General features: G+C 44.7%; 1 protein-coding gene across 2 annotated transcripts in view; it reads right to left on the bottom strand.

Annotated features, from left to right (window-relative positions):
- Window positions 1-21,411, bottom strand: part of HSD17B12 (hydroxysteroid 17-beta dehydrogenase 12) — a 153,779-nt gene extending 132,368 nt beyond the window's left edge. For both annotated transcript variants that reach the window (XM_077863709.1, XM_077863711.1), the window contains exon 1: window positions 21,113-21,411. In XM_077863709.1, the coding sequence (XP_077719835.1) occupies window positions 21,113-21,272 (160 nt within the window). In that variant the 5' untranslated portion in view covers window positions 21,273-21,411. The remainder of the gene's footprint in view (window positions 1-21,112) is intronic.
- Between the last annotated feature and the right edge of the window lie 597 nt (window positions 21,412-22,008).

Here is a 22,008-nt window from a genome sequence, read left to right as displayed (position 1 = left end):
CCTATTCAAATGCAAGCTCCATGAGAGCCAAGACTTGGCCCATTCTGTTCACTGCTATACCCCCGGCACATCACAAAGTGTTTGGCACAGCAAAGGTGATCAAATATTCATACATGAAAGGATAATTATGGAAGTAGTGAAAGGGCTCCAGAATAGAAGGTACAATCTCTCTGATGATAGCTTATTCTTGATGATATTTCCACAATACGGGTCATATGCCCAATACGAGGTACCAATCCCGAAAAGGAACAGAAATGGTAGTCACATTAAAAAATGTAACTAAAGAGCTGCCCTAGTCTTCTTGTACTTGCCTTTGATCTATTACCAAAGAATGAAATTCTTTATTAATCAATAATACCCTACCTTAAATAATACTTGTTCCTTAAATACAAGAATAGTCATCTCTCCAAGGCCAATGAGTCTTTCATATATAAAAGAGGAAGGCTGCAAAAGAACGCAGAGTCCATGTCCCCAAGTTCCATATATTGTTGCTCTAGCTCTCCAGTGACCCAGATGGCATATTTCCCCCACACTTGGGACTTTAAAAATAAAGGAATATAAATAACACTGAATCTCTAATTTTACACTCGATTATCTTCCAAAACAGGAATATCTGAAGCAGATTTCATAATTTTTTAATTTAATAGTATATTAATATGGGGAAATGGCAAAGCTAAAAATATGACAGCAGGATAATGAACACTACTGACTTCTTATTAGCTTTGGAATGGATTAGAGAGAAATATGCACTCAGGACAGTACAGACACAGACCCACATGTAAACATGCTCACATCACCTTTGCTTCTTTATACAAAGTCCTCATCTTTTTCTAATTCAGTTAACTGATACTGACTGGGTCAAGTTTCCCAGATTATCAGGTACTCCCTAAAAATAAACAGTTACTTAGACTAACTTAAAGTAGACTATACTAAGAAATTTATGTCAAATTAATTAAAAACCCAATATTCTCATCTGGTAACAGTTCTCAAAGAGTACTGGCAATAAGACAATCCTTACACACCTATTGTCTTGGGATTTATAAACTGTAAACCTGGGCACTAAAATAATTTAAAAGCCCAATACTCAGGGGAACCTGAGTGGCTTAGTCAGTTAAACGTCAGACTCTTGGTTTCAATTCAGATAATGATTTTAGGGTGTAGGATAGGGTCCTGCGTCAGGCTCATGCTCAGCAGGCAGCCTGCTTGAGGATTCCCTCTCCCTCCACGGCTGCCCCTCCTCCAGCGCATGTGCACACTCTCTCTCTCAAATAAATTTTTGCAATAAAAAAATAAATATAAATAAAAGCCCACTATTCAACGACCAGCATAATCAGGAGGGAGATTTTATTTAATGAGACTGCAATCACGGCTCATACCAAGCTGGCCTCCTTTCATCCATTTCAGTATCTGAATAGACAGCAAGAGGGTCGACCATACTCAAAAGGAAATGAACAGCAATACTTTACATTCACCCAAATCTATAGGATTTTAATGATAAAATATTCAAAACAAGAAATTTCCCTCCTTTTCTTTTGAATCTACAGGTCGAGATGCTTTTAGCTGCAAGTAACAGAAAATAGCTTTAAGAAAGATGGGATTATATCTCAAAGTAATGGGCAGGATAGGCACCTCCACAGGAGTCATCAGAAGTTCAGTGAGGGCGCCAAGTCCCGGGTGCTTTCCGTTCTTCCGTTCCGCAGTCGTGGGTGCGGGCTCCATCTGATTTGCACCTCGGGGCCCCAGGGGGGCTGCTGGCCCCCATGTCAAGTAAGCTCTTTCTCTGGGCGGCCTCCTCGGAGGCCTCCATCGGGCGGGTCACCCCTCGGGCCCGGGAGGTGGGCTACTGCCCAGTCCTAGGCCAGCCCCACCAGGGGACAGGGCCACCAAGATGAGCTGCAAGCGCCCAGGCCGCTGCGGGCCCAGGAGGGCTACGGTCGGGCGCCCCGGGAACAGAAGTGGGGCCCCGTCGGCAGGCAGCCGCATCCGGGCACCCAGGGCCCGTGGGCACCCCCTGCCCTCAGCAGGCCCGGACGGGACCAGGGAGGGGAAGATGTCGCCTCACCCCAACCTGTACCCTCATCAGGCCCATTTGGTATTGATTCAGTCTCACCGGTATTTTTTGATGCTAAAATAATGAAAATAGGCCAGAATTTCACCCTGAGAACTCCACCCCGCCAGCAGATCGACTTTATTTATTTTATTATCTCCAGGAATGAGTTCCCTCTCTCTTCCTCGGGCTTACTCCATTTGCTTTAGAGGAGAGGAGACGGAGCACGGCCACTGTGGTGGGAAACCCAGCTCCCGAGCGCCACCCCCTCCCTAGGCAACACCACCAGAGGCAGGTGCCGAAGCCAGGACACCCAAATGCGCGGTGAACAGAAGTGCGTTCAAATCCAAGTTCCCCCCCCCCCACCAAGAGCCCTCAACCAACGACAGTGCCATTGGTGCATAAACACCTGGGTTTCCTGGACCTGCAGGTGAGATAACCCTGAAACGTGCCCTCTGCACCAGCCCTGGAGTTCCACGCGGGCCCAGGTTCGAGTCTACCGCGGTGCTTGAAAATGTCCCTTGCACTGGCTGTGCTCCCTTTCCTGTCTCACTCCCTACTGGTGGGAATCACCTTCCAAATAAACTGCACCCGATTCTTGCCTCTCAACATCTGCTTCTGGAACAACCCAAAGACACGAATAGAAAAGGAGAAAAAAGCAAATGTTTCCAGTTGCAGTAATATTAACAAATAAATTGTCAAAACATATATTAGCTTATGAATTGCAAAGAATTAATATATCTTGAAGCAAATATTATTAAAACCTTTGGGTATTTATATATAGTCCTAAACTTTTCTAAGTTTTTAAAAAAATAGATTCCAAGTACATTCTGGAAAATATTCCCTCATTTCCAAGATAATACCTTTGCTATAGAGATCTAAAAGGTACTGCTTTGTCATCAACCTTGTAATTCATAAGAATCTAGCTGAAATAAAGATGAGAACAATAGAAAATCTCTCACTAAAGAAAAAAGAACTCTCTAAATATCTTTAAGCCTGAGACAGGAACAGTGAGGTATTGAGTAAGAAATGACAGGAACTTATAATCATCTTTTATAATGATGCTTATAATACAATAATGGGACTTTAAACAGTTATGTCAAGTTTGAAAGTCTTCCAATTATGTCACAGTTGAAATAACATTTTGCTACCAATATCTCAACGATATCGTCAATCCACTATACGTAACCATAGCTTTGGCATATATTAAAAATAAGGTTGTAGTTTAAGATACTTCTTTAAAACTAACACAATTTGTGCTTAAATTAGTTTCACTTTTAATACACATAGTCGTAAAAAATTATTTTAGGTGCATTCTAAAATTGACATATATTGGATAATCACATCGAAGGAGACTCAGGTGTTGATCACGACAAAGTTACAACAGATCTGAAAATAAATCTGAAGCAATTTGAGCCTCACACAAACAATTTAATCAACTCCTGGGGCAATTCTATTTCTAGATTTCTAATTGAAAATGGAAAGGAAAAAGGCCAATGTCAGACACGTGTAAAATGCCTTGAGCTGTCTGCAAAGGGGGCTCAGGGGCTCAGCCTCTGGGAAGGTGGGGTGGGTGCTGTGGCAGCTGTACCCCCCTCCTCACTTTCTGCGCTGCTGCAAGGAAAGGGGACGGGCACAGGGACCAGGACCGGACGGGTCCCTGGCGCTCGGCGGGGCTCTGCCCCCCGGCCTCCCCGCCCTGGGGGTCACGGGCCCAGGCTGTGCTCAGCACGTGCTGCGCCACCACCGAGGCCAAGAGCGGGAGCGTTAGGCTGGGCCCGCGCTCGTCTCTCCAGGGGTGGCCTGCGGGGCACCTGGTGGGACCCGGCCCCGGACTGCTCCAGGTCAGCCCCCAGCTCGGCCCCCAGGTCAGCCCCTAGGTTGGCCCCCAGGTCTGCCCCCAGGCCAGCCCCCAGGTCTGCCCCCAGGTTGGCACCCAGGTCTGGCCCCAGGTCGGCGCCCACCCTGCCCGGGGCACAGACCATCACGCAGACAATCAGCGGGTCCAGGCTCCGCCACCTCCTTCACCCCACCACCTGCTGATGACAGAGGCCCCAGCCCGCGCCTCCCCCCACTGCTCCCTCATTCCTGCACAGGCTCCTGCCCAGCTCCTATCTCCTCAGTTACTCCCCCTGCATCCACCCCCTAGGTCTCAGTTGTCCCAAATACAAATGTGATCATGACGCCCAACTGCTTACCATTCTTCAAAGGCTTGCTCAGAGTGCCAGGTCCCCCAGGAGCACCCAGCCTCCCTGCTCACCCCTCTTCTCCTCCAGGACTCTCCACCCAGCGACCTCAAGGTTCCCCTCTGCTCCTACTGGCTCCCCTAGTTCAGCAGGGCAATGGGCAGAGCGGCCAACAGGAGTTCAGGACAGGACTCCAGGCCCAGAGCCACCTCCACTCACCAGCTATGTGACTGAGCAAATCGCCTGCCCTCTCTTTCAACTTAGCTTCCTCTCAGTAAAATGAGGACATTAATAGAACCTACTTTATTGGATTATGCGAGGATTAAATAAATTCATTGAGGTACATAGAAAAGTATCTGGTTCATGGTTAGCTTTTTTATAAATATTACATCTCATTATCATTAACACCATCTTCTTCCCTCTACTCTTTTTCTTCTATACTTTGGATTAAACATTATTTCTTCTAGTAAACCTTCCCTAAGTCCCTGAACTAGGTCAATGCCCCCAAAGCTGGTTCTCTTACACTTTCTGGAGCTGCTTAAGTAATGATCTCTGTCCTCTGCTACACCAATGGAGGCAGAGACTATGGCTTTCTTGCTCACCACTATTATTCCCATACTCCGTACTCAGTTTGACACATAGCTGAGTAAAATGGAAATGTCTTCTGATTACATTTAGGCCCGTTTTCTTTCTTCATCATTTGGTGGACTTAACATTTTTTTTTAATTTTTTTAAAAGATTTTATTTATTTGAGAGAGAAAGAGAGCGAAAACACAAGCAGGGCAGAGGGAGAAAGGGAGAGAAGGAGAGAGGGAGACGAGAGAGAGGGAGAAGTCAACTCTCTCCACTGAGCAGGGACCCTGAGGGAGGGCTTGATTTCAGGACCCTGGGTTCATGACCTGAGCAGAAGGCAGATGCTTAACCAACTGAGCCATCCAGGCACCCTATTGCCTTAACATTTTTAAAGAAAAAAATGGGGCACCTCGGTGGCTCAGTGGCTGAGCGTCTCCCTTTGGCTCAGGTCATAATCCCGGGGACCAGGAATCGAGTCCCACATCAGGGTTCCCGCATGGAGCCTGCTTCTCCCTCTGCCTGTGTCTCTGCCTCTCTCTCTGAGTCTCTCATGAATAAGTAAATAAAATCTTTAAAAAGAAAAATAAAAGAAGAAGAAAAAAATAATTAGAATATCTTCTCTAGTTTTTTGGCCCTTTAAGAATCATCAGTATGTATCACTTACGTTAATTTCACAATAAAGATAACTTTTAAAAAAATCCACCTACAATGAAAGAAAGAAGACTTAAAGGTTTCTTTCCTCTAAATGTAATAAAAATAAACTTAAAAAAAAAAACGAGGCCACAAAAAAAAATAGTATCACAAACAGAAAATAAGAAAACATTATTCTCTCAATTCTTTCTAGTTAAGTTTTCAAAGTCTTCAGCCATCCTTCTATGGTCCTACTTAAATTAAACTTCTATTATTTGCACCTCCCCAAAATCACTCTTATTGACACCCCTATTCCCACCCCCAAATCTCCAATTAGTAAAGACTGGGAATTACTGGGTATGCTGCTGTGTGTATAGCAATATACAAGTTCCAAGTGGTTGGATTTTCTTTTCCCCTAACCTATTTCAAATGCAGAAATGCAGAACTAGCCTTAAATAGAATCTCTATTTCACTGTCAAAATTATAAGTAAATATTTAGTACAGAAATCACTGGGAGTTTTAACACTATTATAAATCAAGCCATGGTACCAAGAATAGACATCCGGCTAAAAAGTATGCACATTTAAGTCCAATGTCTTCTTCTAGGAGTAGCTTGACCATAGTCCGGTGTTCCCCGATAAGCATGATTTTAAGGATCATCTTATTTGTTAAAAATACACTTGCCCATGTTCTTTTCTTAGAGATTTTGATTTAGTAGGCCTATAGGGAAGCCCTAGACTCCATATTTTTAAAAGCACATCCAGTTATTTTTTATGGTCCATGTGAGTTTGGGTAGCAGCACGGCAAAAATAGACCTTTCATTTTCAGACAAATTTGAGGAAGTCTCCAACTTAGAAGCTCTTGTGTGGGTATTCCAAATTGCCTTAAAAATCATTTTTATCAGGAACTTTGGCAGCAAAATAGAAAGAACATGGAGCCTGGAGCCCCAAAACCCAGATTCACTTTCTTCTGCCACTGATTGTAACCCTTACGCCAGTCATAGTATCTCCCTCTGATCCTGGCATATTAAGTAGAAATAATAAAACCAATCCTAACCGGTTTCACTGGTTGTTGTGGAAATCATTTGAGAATGCTTGCAAAATCACTTTGCAAATTAAGATATGTCATCATTACAGTAAAATTTCATTAATTCAGCCTCCTCTAATTCAGAATGTGTGAACACTATTGTCTAACTCACTGTGGGGTTTTTTTTTTTCATATTATCTATAAAGAGATCATCACCTCCTTTCACATGACAGGCAATGGGAGGTATTGGAAAACACAGATAAGCAGCAGCTCCCTGTTCCCTAGCAAAATTATTAAACTGAATGTGCAAGATTAGAAAAGCTTGTTTACTGTATTAGCTCCATTTATGTGACAAGTCTGGAGGTTGAACCATCATTAAAACAAGCTTGGCAATATTTCTACTGGAGTTAGCTTGGTCGTGAGCAGTTAATGCCAGTCATTACAGTAAAACCAATCTGGAGAATGAGTTTTCTACATACTAGGAATGTTAAGGGAGCACTAAAACTGGCATTTAAACTTCTAAAAGATACTGTAGCCTTTCCTGGTCACCTTGAGGAACACATACTAAAACAATACAATATTTCCTTGGCAATTCAGTGTCATCAACATAATCTGTAGTTGAGAGGATAAGCAGAAGTGAGACAGTAGGTAAGAGATACTGGATCAACTCACTTAGCTTATATCACTGTACACATGAAAAAGACACTCCAGGGACGCCTGGGTGGCTCAGCGGTTAAGCGCCTGTCTTCCGCCCAGGGTGTGATGCCGAAGTCCTGGGATCGAGTCCCATGTCAGGCTCCCTGCATAGAGCCTGCTTCTCCCTCTGCCTGTGTCTCTGCCTCTCTCTGTCTGTCTCTCATGAATAAATAAATAAAGTCTTAAAAAAAAAAAAAAGAAGACGACACCCCAGTCTAACATGGTGAAGCAGTGTTCTGAGAGCATAACACATGTGTCATTTCTTCCAGGCTCTTGCACAATGAAGGCTGTTTTGCCCCATACCAGTTGCAGAAATACAGAATGAAGTCCAGTTCTGCTGGCATCCTCATGACTACCACTGATCACAAATCTCTTCTACTCTATGTCAGAGCCTGCTGCTCATCACTCCCACCACTGCTTTTACTCAGTTTACCAGAGAAGCGTCCACCATTCTCTGCCCTTTGCCACTGACCCGCCTTGCATGGCCATTCTCTAACTGGATGTATGAGCTTGCAGCATATTTCTGTAACAGTCTGACTAAAGAGGTCACCAACAGCCCTTCTGGTTTCATTACTCCATCATTGTTCTCTTCTGCCTCCTAATGATATTTCAATTTTCTTAAGTCTCTCAAAAAATGACTGACTAATGTTTTGTAAAGATTATCAGCCGAGGGATCCCTGGGTGGCTCAGCGGTTTAGCACCTGCCTTCAGCCAAGGTTCTGATCCTGGAGTCCTGGGATCGAGTCCCACGTCGGGCTCCCTGCATGGAGCCCGCTTCTCCCTCTGCCTATCTCTCTGTGTCTCTCATGAATAAATAAATTAAATAAAAAAAAAAAAAAGTATCAACCGACTGTTGTATTCATTCCTTTGCATGAAGCAAATAAACTATATATATCCAACACTCTGGGGTTAACTTTCTAGAAGTTATTGGCTATATACATGTACAGTCAAGGCTTTCCCACCCAGAGATCTTCCAGGGAATTTAGCTCACTATCTCCAACAATTCAAAAAGTCTGAAGGTTTAGAAGGCATGGGAGTATTTTATCAGGACTTCAAAGTAACAAGACTACATTTTGGTCAACAGATCCTAGAATTCATTTTTTTTTTCACTAATTCACTCAACTTTACCAATTAGCAGGGTTTTGCTGAAACTTTAATTGGAAAAGTCATTCTTAATAAAATAAAGTCTATTCCCAAGAGTTTCGTAAAAATGTGGAGATAAATAATCTATATATTACCCAAATTCTATTAATACTTAAATGTTTATTAAATGTGCAGAGTGATTGCCTTCCTGTAACAATCACCTAAAACCACCTAAAACCACCAAAGGTTAGCTTATTACCAATGCTACTCAAGCACATCTTTCTGATCTCACTGCATTTCATACTCTCAAAACTGTTATCCTCCCTGCTATATTATAATAATTCTGTAACCAATCTTTATGTAACCAGCCTTGGTTTAATTTAATTCTAGCTTCTTAGGTGTGTATCACTTGAAATTTTAAAACAAAAAAGAGAAAGGATACACACATTTGCAAAACAAAACAATACAAAACCAAAGCAAAACACCCCTCCCCCAACTGAAATACACCAGAACCTTAAGGAAAAAAATATTTATTCAACCAATATTACTTACTGTGCACTCCCAAGGGGCTTATAGCTTGGAACAAATACGGTAGTGCATGCGTGTGCATGCACACACATGCAATGACTAACAAGGTAAAGCGTGAAAAAGCCCACAAGACAGAACAAAACAAGCACTATCAGAGTTCCAAAAGTGCATGATCACTTCCACCTGGGCAGCCAGAAGAATTCATAATCTGGCCTCTGAAAAGTAGATAAAACTTCACAAACAGGAAGAGTGAGGAAGGATGTGCAATCGGAGGAGAAAGAACCCTCTGGACAGAGTGAAATCAACATCCACCAACCAATGAAACAGCTACAGGTCTCGGCGCAAACTCAAAGAAGCCAAAAGAACCTGAAAGTATAAGCATGTCGGGACACACACTCAAGGGCACATCCAAGGAAAGATACAGAAAGGGCCATGAAATGAGACCAGAAATAAGCATAAGAACATGAGGAGAGAAGGCCAAGGAGCTTGAGATCTGCATAGACATTAGGTAACTTGAAATTTTGGTGGAACATGTAATGGGTAACTTGTATGGAGACTTTTTTGGAAGATGAAACTTGCAACAGAGTGTAAGATTCAATCGGGAGGTGACACACCGGGGAGCTTGGAAAAGCACAGATGGGAGAAAGCCTGCCCGGGTACATTCCGTGTGATCCCGCCAACTCCTCTAGAGGCGGAAAGGAAAGTGTGATTGGAAGACGTAGAGATGGAGGAGCAAAGTGGCCACTTGCTGCTCTTGGCCCACTGGTGTAATTTATTTGGCCCACAGAGTAAACTTGAGAAATGCGCATCAATCTTAAAAAATTAAGAAACTTTCCATGTGAAAATGGCTATTTGCGGCTTCTGATGAAAAATCCAAGAAGACAAGGCCAATGTTACAGAAGGGTCACAACTGGAGGAGAGTCCACGCCGCAACACCACGCAGTATCCACACACGTACTTACAACCTGGGCCATTCACTCACTTCCTTTACCTGCTGGAGACATCTGAATTCGCCATCCTGATTTAGAGGCTGGGTGACTCTAAAATTAGCAAAAATAAGGCAGTCCAGAACAAGCTAAGGAGAGCAGAAAAGCTGTTTATAGGCACACTAGGATTGAGATCTTTGATAACCACCCAGAAAGGAATATGCAGTAAGTTATTAGAATTTTGAGACAAAGCTGGGAACAAGAAGATGGACAGAGATGGGAATAAGAATTATGCCCACAGGGGGTGCCCTAAGTGGCTCAATCAGTTGGGCATCCACCTTCAGCTCGGGTCATCCTGGAACCCCAGATGGAGCCCTGCGTCCGGCTCTCCGGGCTCCCTTTGCCCATCATCCCTCCCATGTTCGTTCTCTCTCTCTCTCTCAAATAAACAAACAAACAAACAAACAAATATTTTTTAAAAAAAGGAATTATCTCCACAAATAAGTGAGAGCAAACATCAGCTAACATTTATATAGCATTTAGTACATAAACACTAAAGACTGCTCTAAGTATTTTATACCCTTTAATGCATTTAATCATTACTTCAAACCTATTATTATCCCAGTTTGACAGAAGAGGAAACTGAAGCCCAGAGGTTAAGGTGACATAATTTGTAACTGGCAGAGCTGGGGTTCAAAAGCAGGTCATCTAGTTCCAGAGTCCATACTGTGAGAACTTCTTTTTGATATTAAAATCTGCATTTTGTTTTTATACTAAATAATTTCATTTTAGAGTCTGGGAAACTGCTAATATTTCTTAGATTTATAACTAAGCACTTAAGAGAATACAGAAAGAAACTAGAACCCCCCCTCCCAGTACATTAACCCTTAATCTCAAAAATTCTGGAAAACCCTAAGAGGTATTTTCATTCATTCAACAAATGCCTATCAGCATTTACTGTGTGCGGGCACTGTTCTAGGTGCTTGTGATACGTAAGTGAACAAAGGCAGATGTCTGCCTTCGTGGTGCTTCCACCGTAACGGGGTAGACAAACAAGAAACATCGTAAATGAGCAAAGTATACAGGATGGGAGACAGTGGCAAGTGCTGTGACAGAAAGGACCAGGAGAGCAGGGTACTGGGGATCAGAAGTGGAGTCAGGGTGAGAGGACTGTGAGTTCAAAGGCAGGAAGGAAGTTTTCACGGACAGTGTGATATTTGAGGAAAGACCGGGAGGAAGTAAAAATTAGCCACGTGGCTATCTAGGGGAGGAGCATTCCACGAGGGGGAATAAGCAAAGGCTCCAAGGCAGCAGTGTCAAGCATATCCAAGGAACTGAGTTCAAGGAGGCCTGTTCAAGGAAGAAGTGAAAGTGATAAGGAAGGAGGGAGGGAGGGGGAGGAAGACCGAGAGAGAGGAAAAGTGGACAGAGATGAGGTCACAGGTAAAAGAAGGCAGGTGGCTCACAGAAAGAATTCTCGTTTTTATTTTTCATTTTTTTATTTTTTAAACAAAGCCCCTTCTATCAGGTGAGTTTTTTTTTTTTAATATTTTATTTATTTATTCATGAGAGAGAGAGAGAGAGAGAGACACAGAGGGAGAAGCAGGCTCCATGCAGGGAGCCTGATGTGGGACTCAGTCCTGGGACTCCAGGTTTATGCCCTGAGCCGAAGGCAGCGCTAAACCAATGAGCCACCCAGGGATCCCCAGAATTCTGGTTTTTAATATGAACAGGATGAGAAGCCACTGGAGAGATCTGGGCAGAGGATCACATGATCCAACTTGAGCTTTTCAAGGATCACTGGCTGTTGTTTAAGAATCGGCTGGGGGGTAAAAAAAAAAAAAAAAAGAATTGGCTGGGGGGGTGAGGGGGGTGGAGCAGTGTGGAATCAGACAGGAGGCTGCCATCACCGCAAGGCAGGAGATTTCGGCGGCTTACACCAGAGTGCAGAGGGGACTGGATTCTGAATATTGTGAAGTTAGAGTCAATGGGATTTCCTAAGGACTGTGCACGGGGTGAGAGAAGAGGAGTTAAAGATCATTTACAAATCTAGTTGGAAAGGTGCACAGAACTGAATTTTCCTAAACCTCCAAGCTTAGGCTCACTAAGGGGAGCCACAGTTCAGGGAAGCACTTGATGAATCTTTTCACAAAAGCAAGAAAGCCTGCTCAAGTAACGCTAATTACCTCTCAACTGATGTGTTCAGAACTTCAAATGTCTAAGTTTACCGGCTGAGTGAACTATAATCTTGGTTTCAGGGATCCCTGGGTGGCGCAGCGATTTAGCGCCTGCCTTTGGCCCAGGGCGCGATCCTGGAGACCCGGGATCGAATCCCACGTCGGGCTCCCAGTGCATGGAGCCTGCTTCTCCCTCTGCCTGTGTCTCTGCCTCTCTCTCTCTCTCTGTGTGTGACTATCATAAATAAATTTTTAAAAAAATTATATTCTTGGTTTCAAGGATCCCTCTTCATCAAGTAAGAGTAACGTATACAAATAAAAAAGGTCCTTAAGTATGTTACTTGGTATCCACAAAAACCACAGAGGACTAAGCTGGCGCCTCAGTCACCTGTCCCTTCAGGTCTAACACTCCTAAAGAGTATCAGCCCCACTGGGTAGATGAAGGAAGTTCCTCTCGGAGGTTAACCATCTGTGCCCGACGTCAAACATTTTAGCCCCCCGCAGAGCGCAAGGTGCTGCCCTGAGCCCAAGCCGACCCTCCGGGCGTCCCCAGCGCTAACCCCCGGAGTGCTCCGGGCCGTGGGCTCCATCCAAGTCTGGCAGCCTGCCTTCCCGTCCCCCACCGGCTGCCTCATTTAAATAGAAAATAACCTCATTTGCCGGCGGTACAGAGACCTCTGGAAGCTGCATAGTCTGCCGGGAACCGCCAGTCAGAGACCTGGCAAAGTGCCACTGGGCAGGATGAGTAAGCTCAGCGGAGCATCCTTGCGGAGCATCCTCGCGGAGCATCCTCGCGGAGCATTCCTCGTGGAGCATCCTCGTGGAGCATTCCTCGTGGAGCATCCTTGTGGAGCATTCCTCCCACCGGGCTGTGGCCGCCTCCCGCTCCCGCTCCAGCTCGCCCGGGTCTGCGGCCTGGCCTCACGGCGGGACCCCTCGGGCTCAGCAACGGCCCGGCCCGCAGGCCCTGAGGAGAGCACCTCCCAGCCGCAGAGATCAGCTCTCCCCCGGGGAGAAATGGTCTCTGAAAGCAGATAACCAGGAGGGCACAGCGGCAGCCTCCATGGTCTAAAACATGAATTTGCACTTGGGATTCTTTGGGTTTCTTGATGGCAATTTTGATTAATTATCGAATAACTTGCATTGGTCCATCTCTGCGGCAACGCAGCAACGTCAGGAAGGTCACAGAAACCGGGAATTCTGTCTAAAGCGAAACTCAACATCCTCCTTCTGCTTCAAATCCCTTCCCCTACTCTCCCAGTCCTGGGGGAGGTGAAACAGCCCTGCTGCCTGGCTCCTTCCCCAGCCCCTCTCTCTCCCATCACACCCACCCCTCCACTCTGGCTGGCTCTAGTCACTCAGGCCATTGCACGAGTCCTCCAACCTCGACTCAGCCTCAGAGGCCAATGCCTGCCTGTGGCTGGCCATTCCCTCTGCTCCTGCTGCTGCCCCTCCCTTCTCATCAGCCCACCTCCTCCCCGGCCCCCTCCTAGGCCGCCTCACTCCCAAGCTCTCACACAACCAGGCGTGTCTTCTTTCCACCACTTAATGCAGCACAACTGCTCATGTGACTACGGTCCATCTAAGGTCCACGGGCAGCACTCACCAGTATGTCTGGCTGCGGATGGACAGATGAACAGTGTTGTACCACACTCTCCTCCAAGCACAGGAAGCCTCTGCTTACCCAGCCTCCCAGCCTTAATCTCGGTCTATCTCAGAAGACATGGGAAAATGGCTCTATTTTTATTTTCACTAAAGATGATAAAAGAAATGGAATAAAGGATCCACTGTGCTAGAGACTGAATTCAGATGGTATAAACAAAACTTCGGTTGAAATCCTAACCCCCAACGTGATGGCATTAGGAGCAGGGCCTTTGGGAGGTGAGCAGGTCAAGAGGGTGCAGTGTAGTGAATGGTATTAGTGCCCTTGTAAACGAGCCTCTGGAGGGATTCCCTGGTCCTTCTGCCATGTGATGACACAGCAAGAAGACAGCTTTCACCAGACACCAAATCTGCCAGCACCTTGATCAGGGGCTTGCCAGCCTCCAAAACCAGGAGAAAAATTGTTGTCTAAACCACCTAGTCCAGGGTGTTTTTGTTATAGCAGCCCAAATGAAAAAGATACACTATTTTTTAAAAGTTTTTTTTAACATACCTTCTCTACAAAGACATTTAATGGTACTGGAACTGATCTATTCAAATCCACTTACCCATGTATTCTAAACTTATAAATCTCATTATTTAAATCTTTCAACACATTTTTTTTCTGGAACGGAAAGAAATTATCCTCAATTCAACCATGCAAAACAACCAAAAAAAATTAGTCTTGAAGCTCAACAACTTCAGTTGAAGCAGCAATGGTCATCTTCTTTCTGAAGATGTGGTCATCCATATGGACTTGCTCTTACTAAGCCTTACCTTGTCAACTAGCTCAAGTAATTAGTGCAGAATGCTACTACAGCTAATACTACTAACAATGTTATTAAGCATTTGTGTGCCAGGCACTGTACTATCTGTTTCTTGTTTGCCCTTCACAATGATCCTATGAAACAAACACAGGTATTATCCCATTCTGCAGATGGAGAAAAATAAGGCTTATGAATGCTTCATACATTCCTCCGTGTGACAGTGCTAGTAAGCAGAGGAGCTGGATTTCAAGTCCAGGTGTGAGTCTCCAAGGGGGTTCAGGTTTGACTTTTAATTGGGAAACTTTAACAGTGCACAGAAAGGAAGGGAAGAAAAGAAAGAAAAAAGAAAAAAAAAAAAACAGAGTGGCAGGAAATAATGAGGGCTAATGAGAAGGTGTGGGGAAAAGATATTCCAGCTCAGAGTACACAGGCTGAATTTCTAATACCACGAAACCATCTTTAGTTTCCCCTCCACGTAAGATGAAGGGAGGCTCTTAGCTCTGGTTCTCCAGATACACCTGCTTTGTCTCACACAGCTCTAGCCCTACATCTTTAAGGTTGCCCTGCTAACTCCAACCTGGACAGCCTGCTCCATTTAGGCCCATCGACTCCCTTTTTGGAGCTAATGTGCAGAATGAAAAGGTATCTTATCTTCCAGAACTTTTATGACTAAATTCATTTGTTTCTCTGCCCTCATCCACCTGCTCTGCTTTAAAACAAAAAACAAACAACCAAAAACACAGCTTAAAAAAACAAAACAAACAAACAAAAAACATGGCAGGACTGTCATCAACAACTCACCAGCAAGACAAGTTATACTTGAGTTTCCTGAATGTCAACAGGGAGCATATTATTATTATGTTTACCAAGCTGGACCTCCAGAGCATCACTAAATCCACAAAGAATGCCAGAGTGATAAACAGGAAAAAAAACAAAAACAAAAAAAAACAGCATTTGAGGTCCGATCCACTCACAGTGATGACGGCCAAACTTTGCTTCATTAGGCATCTGAACGCCTTTCCAATGTTTTTGCATGCAAGAAGATTCATTGATTACAAATCTGAAGAAAATCCCATGCTACTTGATTCTAAAACGTGCTACCTAGACCACAATGCTTCCAGAAACACCAAGCATGTGCAAATTTAAAAGTGAGCCTTCAATTAAAAAGCAGTATATTCCAGGGCACCTGAATGGCTTGGTTGGTAGAGCACATGACTCTTGATCTCAGGGTCGTGAGTTCAAACACATGGTGGGGGAAGAGATTACTTAAAAATAAAAGCATCAATATCTGACTTTGGCTCAGGTCATGATCTTAGGGTTCTGGGATGGGCCTGGTCAGGCTCCCTGCTCAGTGGGGAGTCTGCTGCTCCCTCTCCCTGCTAGTGCTGTTGCATGCGTGAATGTTCTCTCTAGCTCTTTCACTCTCTCAAGTAAAATCTTTAAAAAATAATAAAAATAATAAAAGCTGCAAAAATAAAAAAATAAAATAAAACCTAGTACATTCCTAGGATATAAAGGAATCCACCCCCAAGTACCCATGCAGTCTATAAACCAATCACCAACACACAAGCATATGCATATTGCAGAATGGACAAACTGGCTTCAAATCCTCATCTTCCAACTCACTGGCTATGAAGCCACAGACAAAGGAAGTCATTTACCTAAGCCTCCGTTTCTTCCTCTGTACACTGGGGATAATAGGGCATAGCTCAAAGGGTGATTTAAGCTAATCTATGTCAAGTGCCTGGAACACTTCAAGCATTCAATAAATGGCAGTTATTAATATTTCTTCTGGGCTTGCCAATTTAAATAATTAACATTTCATACATAATTCCTCAAATCATGTGATACTTCAAAGCCTAAAGAAAGGGACCTACTGTCAATGAGCCCTGGTTACTCAAGCAGCCTTCAACCCCTGATGTAACTAGACCAATCCTGTGTAGTTATTCAATGTAAAAACAACAATCATGCACCACACCCAATTTTGAGAACCCTTTGATTCTTGGAGCTTGGCTAAGCAAAGCCAGTTTGATTAATGGTTTTTGCTACAAAAGAACCCCACACCCCATGACCTTTCTGTCTTCATTGTCCACTGAATTAGGAAAACCTTGGAATACACCAGGCCCAAATGAGTTCCATCAGCATCCACAGCTGCAAAATCTCAGGGATCTGCTAATATAGATGTGCAGACAGCAAAATGCAGCGGTAAAGACCCTTTGCAACATCTAAACCCACTCCACAGAATGGAATATTATTCAGCAATAAAAGAGAAACAAAGCACTGTAAAATACCACATGGGGGAACCTTGAAAACACTGTGAAAATGAAAGCCAGTCAAAAGTATCTCATATTGTAGGATCTCACTTCTAGGACATTTCCAGAATAGGCATATATATAAATGCATATAGAGAAAAAGATTAGTGTCGGACTAGGGCTGGAGGGGGTAGAGCATGAGGAGTGACAGCTAATCGGTACAGGGTTTCTTTCAAAGAGGATGAAAATGTTCCAAAATTAGATTATAATGGTTGTGCAACTCTGTGTCTAATAAAAATCTTGAACTGGACACTTTAAATGGGTGAATTCCATGGTATATAAATTATATCTCAATAAAGCTATTTTTTAAATCTAACTGCTTAGTGGATCCTTTATTCTTTGCTGCCTGGAGCAAAGAATTTATTTATTTATTCTCTCCATTAAAAACTAAAAATACGAGCTCAGAGTGCTGTCTTGGGCCTAAGGTTATAAAGTATCTGGGCTTTAGAAGTATACTTACCTTGCCTTTCCATCTATCACCTCCACCTTATTTCTGTATCAATCATTTTAGATTAATTGCAATGATGGAAACTGCTCAAATAAATGCAAAATTTATCTATGCTCAAACCAAAGCCTACAGATTACATTCTTTATTGCCCCATAGTAATGACTGTTCTCTCCTTTATTTAGTACAAACTGACCACTTTTGTCAGCAATCTTCTTCCCATCACTTGCCATAGTGACCTTCAAACAACTAAAGCTCCAGTTCCACAGGAGCTCTTTGTTCTCCTAAGAAATACAGGCAGTATCCCCTAACAACAACAGGCAAAACTGGCAAAACCCATCTGCTAGGGACCTGGTGAAATCAGCGTAACTCACTGGAGTGGGAATTGTACTGGACAGAACTAGAGAAAAGAGAGGACTTCACTCTGGATTACATGAAGGAGATAAACCTGAGTATGGGCCAAGTAATGCATGGTCTTAAAACCCTAACTAGATTAAAGAATATGTGGTCTGAAATATTTTTACTGATTGCAAAGCATCTCCGTTTTCAAGTTTTTACAAGTTTTGGGGGTTTTGATTTTTTGTTGATATGAGGACATACAACATTATACTAGTTTCAGGTGTACAACATAATGATTTGATAGTTGTATATTTATCAAAGGATCACCACAGTAAGTCTTGGTAACATCCATCACCATACTTATTTACTGAATTTTTTTCTGGCCAATGTGGGGCTTGAACTCACAACCCCAAGAGCAAGGGTCACATGCTCTACCAACTGAGCCTGCCAGACACCTCTTGTGATGAGAACTTTTAAGATTTAATCTCTTGGCAACTTTCAAATTTGCAGTAAAGTATTATTAACTAAAGTTGCCATGCGGGGATCCCTGGGTGGCTCAGCGGTTTAGTGCCTGCCTTTGGCCCAGGACACGATCCTGGAGTCCCGGGATCCCTGCAGGATTCCCGCGTCCGGCTCCCGGCATGAAGCCTGCTTCTCCCTCTGCCTGTGTCTCTGCCTCTCTCTCTCTCTCTCTGTCTCTATGTCTATCATAAATAAATAAATAAATCTTTAAAAAAATAAAAAATAAAAAAATAAAGTTGTCATGCTGTCCATTACATCCCCATGACTTATTTTTCCAAGCCTTCATTTTTAAGTTTACAAGCACTTACATCAACGCACCAGTTACTGTGGGAAAAGACCAAAAAAGAAAAAAAAAAAAATTGGGGACCCACACTCCCCTCCCCTTCAGATTCTAAAATCTGAGAAGAAATTAACTAATTAAATTAATATGCACATGAAGAAACTTAACAATAACAATAAATATATATTATCAACTTACTGAATGTTACTATATCAAACTTAAAATATTTAATTGGTTATGGAGAGGAAGATGTTAAACACTACTACTACAAAGTAGAAAATGCCTCCCTAGTACTACCTGCTACCACCATTTATTCAAAGAAGGCTGCACAGGATTAAGATACCAATTTCATAGGGGAGAAAACTTGTGAGTGCTAATTAATTAATTAATTAAAATTTATTAATTTAATTTAAAAATAATTCTTAAGTCCTAACTTCGGTTAAACAATTATCTACCTAATTTTAATCACAATTTAACTCTATTCAAGCGTCATCTCTGCTGCTTTGCTTGTCAAATTATTTCAGTGCATCCCTCCAACAGATACAAAGCTGTGGAAGACTTTGTTTTTCAAAGACTCCTTGAATTTGGAGAGGTAAAGTAAATATTTTTAAGTTCAGGCCACCACATATATGTAATGTTACAAATAACAAGTTATCATTTCTTCTGCTTAAGTACCTAAAGAACAGATTTTTCTAACAATCCAGGATAGACTGAACTCAACAATCACAAAGTCACTTTACAACACTATGATCCTCTCTATTCTATCTCAGCATTCTGGTCCAAATTTCTTTTCTAAATTTTTTAGACATTTCCTTCAATTTAGCAAGTATCCTTCCTCTGGGATCAAACCTTTTCAATGATGACTTAGACCATCTGAGTTATTAGTCACCGGGGCCTATTATATTTTAAATAGTTTTTTTTTTTTTTTTAAGTTATTAAGGGGGATCCCTAGGTGGCGCAGCGGTTTAGCGCCTTTGGCCCAGGGCGCGATCCTGGAGACCCGGGATCGAATCCCACATCGGGCTCCCGGTGCATGGAGCCTGCTCCTCCCTCTGCCTGTGTCTCTGCCTCTCTCTCTCTCTCTCTCTCTGTGTGACTATCATAAATAAATAAAAAATTTTTTTAAATTATTTTAAAAAAAGTTATTAAGGGACACCTGGGTGGCTCAGTGGTTGAGGTCTGCCTTCAGCCCAGGGAGTGACCCCAGAGGTCCCGGGATAGAGTCCCACGGGATAGAGTCCCACGTGGAGCCTGCTTCTCCCTCTGCCTGTGTCTCTGCCTCTCTCTCTCATGAATAAATAAATAAAATCTTAAAAAAAAAAAGTTATTATCATTACTCTTTGCTGACAAATCACAAAACTTCATCTTGATATGCGATTTCCTAATGCACTGGAATCTTGTGTAACTATCTCAAAAGTTCACAAGCAAGTTTTCCAAATCAAGAACTTAGGCAAGTCAATTGTGAAATCATAAACTCTATTATAATCAAGTTGAGCACTTCACTTCTTTTTCAAGGAATATCAGAAAACACTAAGAGACTTTTAAAAATAAGTATTATAATATGGGATCCCTGGGTGGCTCAGCAGTTTAGTGCCTGCCTTCAGCCCAGGGCCTGATCCTGGAGTCCTGGGATCGAGTCCTGCATCGGGCTCCCTGCATGGGGCCTGCTTCTCCCTCTGCTTCTCTCTCTCTGTGTCTCTATGTCTATCATGAATGAATGAATGAGTGAATGAATGAATGAATAAATAAAATACGTATTATAACGTGAATAGTTGCTTCACAACCTGGACAAAGCGCTTACACATCCATCCATTCCTGCTTGAAATCTCTTTACGTCGCTGTCCAAAAGGTTAAATTTCTTATGTTTTTTTCCTACTAACTTCTTTAAATGTTTTTGAATGAATAAAGTGAGGACTGTGGAGTTGCCTTATTTGTGTACTTACTTGAGCCTAGTCTGACAGCAATCCCTAATCACTCCAAGATTCAATCAAAATGCTAAGTGAGTGTACGTTCAGTCATGAAATAGCAGGATAATCGCAGACACAGAGACCGACCACAGCACACTACTTGGTTTAGAAGAAGAGGAGGAGGAGGAGGAGGAGGAGGAGGGGGAGGAGGAGAAAGAAGAGGAGGAGGAGGAAGAAGAGGGGGAGGAGGAAGAAACGAAAAAGAAAAGCAACAAAGAAGAAGAAGAAATGAAAGACAGAAAAGCAACAAAAAAGAAGAAACGAAAAAGTCAGAAAAGCAACAACAAAAAAAAGAAAGCAAGCACAAAACTTCGATGCAAGTGATTTCCCCACTTCTCCCCCGCGACCTTTCCCTTCCACCTCTAGGGCCCGCCAGCGGAATGGAACGAGGCCTTTTCCTATAAACCTCCTTCTTAAAAAAAAAAAAAAATTGCTCCTGACTTCTACCTGGAGAGCAGCCGTGTTGCAGAAGCGGTGGCTCTGTGACACCGCAGGACTCCAGGGAAGTTTAGGACAATCGAGAACAAAACAAAACCCCGTAGATCCTACGAAACAGACCGAATCCAAATAACTGGGAGAGAGGCAAGTTTCAAAAAAAAAAAAAAAAAAAAGGCAGGAAGACTTGTGAAATTCCACGTCTTCTTCGTCCCTCCTCATGCCCCCCAAAGTCCACAGAATGCCTTTCGTCCTGCGCACGGGGCCACTATTCAAATCAAGCGAAAAACTTTATTAAAACACACACACACAGACACACACACACGCGCCGTCCCGGGGGCGAGCCGCCGAGCGCCGTGCACCGCCCGGGGGGCCGCGAGGTGAGGGGTCCAGGCCCCGCCCCCGCCAGGCCCCGCCCCCCGCCGCGGCCCCTCCACAGTCGGCCGGGCCGGGCCAGCCTGGGTCGGCCGGGGTCCAGCGGGCCCGCGGGGAGCGGGGGGGGGCCCGGAGCGGGGCGCCGGGCTGCACTCACCTGCCCACTCTCCGAGCTGCGGCCCGACCCCTGCCTCGTGACTCAAACCCCAGAGCCGAAGGGCCGTGAAGAGCGAGCACGAGAGGCGCAGGGCCACGTAGGCCACGGTGCCCGCGCCGACCCAGTACAGGAGGCCGGCGGCAGGAAGAGCGCTCTCCATGGCTCCAGCCGGGCCTTACTACCTCCGTGAATGGAGCCCCGAATGAATGAATCCAGGAAGAGGCGCGGGCCGTGACCGCGAGGACGACACCGACGCGCGCGGCTCCGGCGCCGCTTCGAGCCTAAGCCCCGCCCACGGCGCCATAGCCGCGCCGCCATTGGCTATCCGGCGCGCCCTCTGCGCGGAGCGCGTCAGCCATTGGCTGGCTCCAGCCTCGCTCCCCGCCCACGTCGCTCCCCCCGCCCCCCGGCGCGGGTCCTCTCGGCGCCGGCTGATCGCCCGCCTGCCAATCCCGCGGCAGCCCCGCCCCGCGCGTCGCCACGCCCCCGGGATGCCGCCCGGCTCACCCCACCGCGTCGCGCCGGCCGCTGATTGGCTGCGGCCGTGCTCACGCCTGCGGGAGGCTGCGCTCCGATTGGCCCGCGAGACCCGGCTGGGCGGGCGCCCGGGACTCCAGGGGGCGGGGTCCGCGATGTTGCGAATGAATGGAGGGCGGTAGTAACAGGTGGGCGGGGAGGCGCGGGCTGGTTCCCACCAGGGGCTCTATCCTGCCGTCAGGTGCACTTGCCGCCGTCGCCCTCGTGAAGTTTCCCGGGTCGAGGCTCGCGTCGCGCGCGTCTGTGCCTGCCGCGGCGGGCACCTTCCCCCGGTGACCCGCACGGGGGCCTTCTAAGCGCCGCGTCTCCGAGGCCCTGGAGTTCAGGGCAAATAACTCCATGGACCCAGGTAAGGACCA

The sequence above is a fragment of the Canis aureus genome, chromosome 21 (genome assembly GCF_053574225.1).
Source record: "Canis aureus isolate CA01 chromosome 21, VMU_Caureus_v.1.0, whole genome shotgun sequence".
In the NCBI taxonomy this organism is placed as follows: Eukaryota; Metazoa; Chordata; class Mammalia; order Carnivora; family Canidae; genus Canis; species Canis aureus.
The sequence above is the reverse complement of the archived record's forward strand: the minus strand, read 5'-3'. Positions and strand labels throughout refer to the sequence as shown.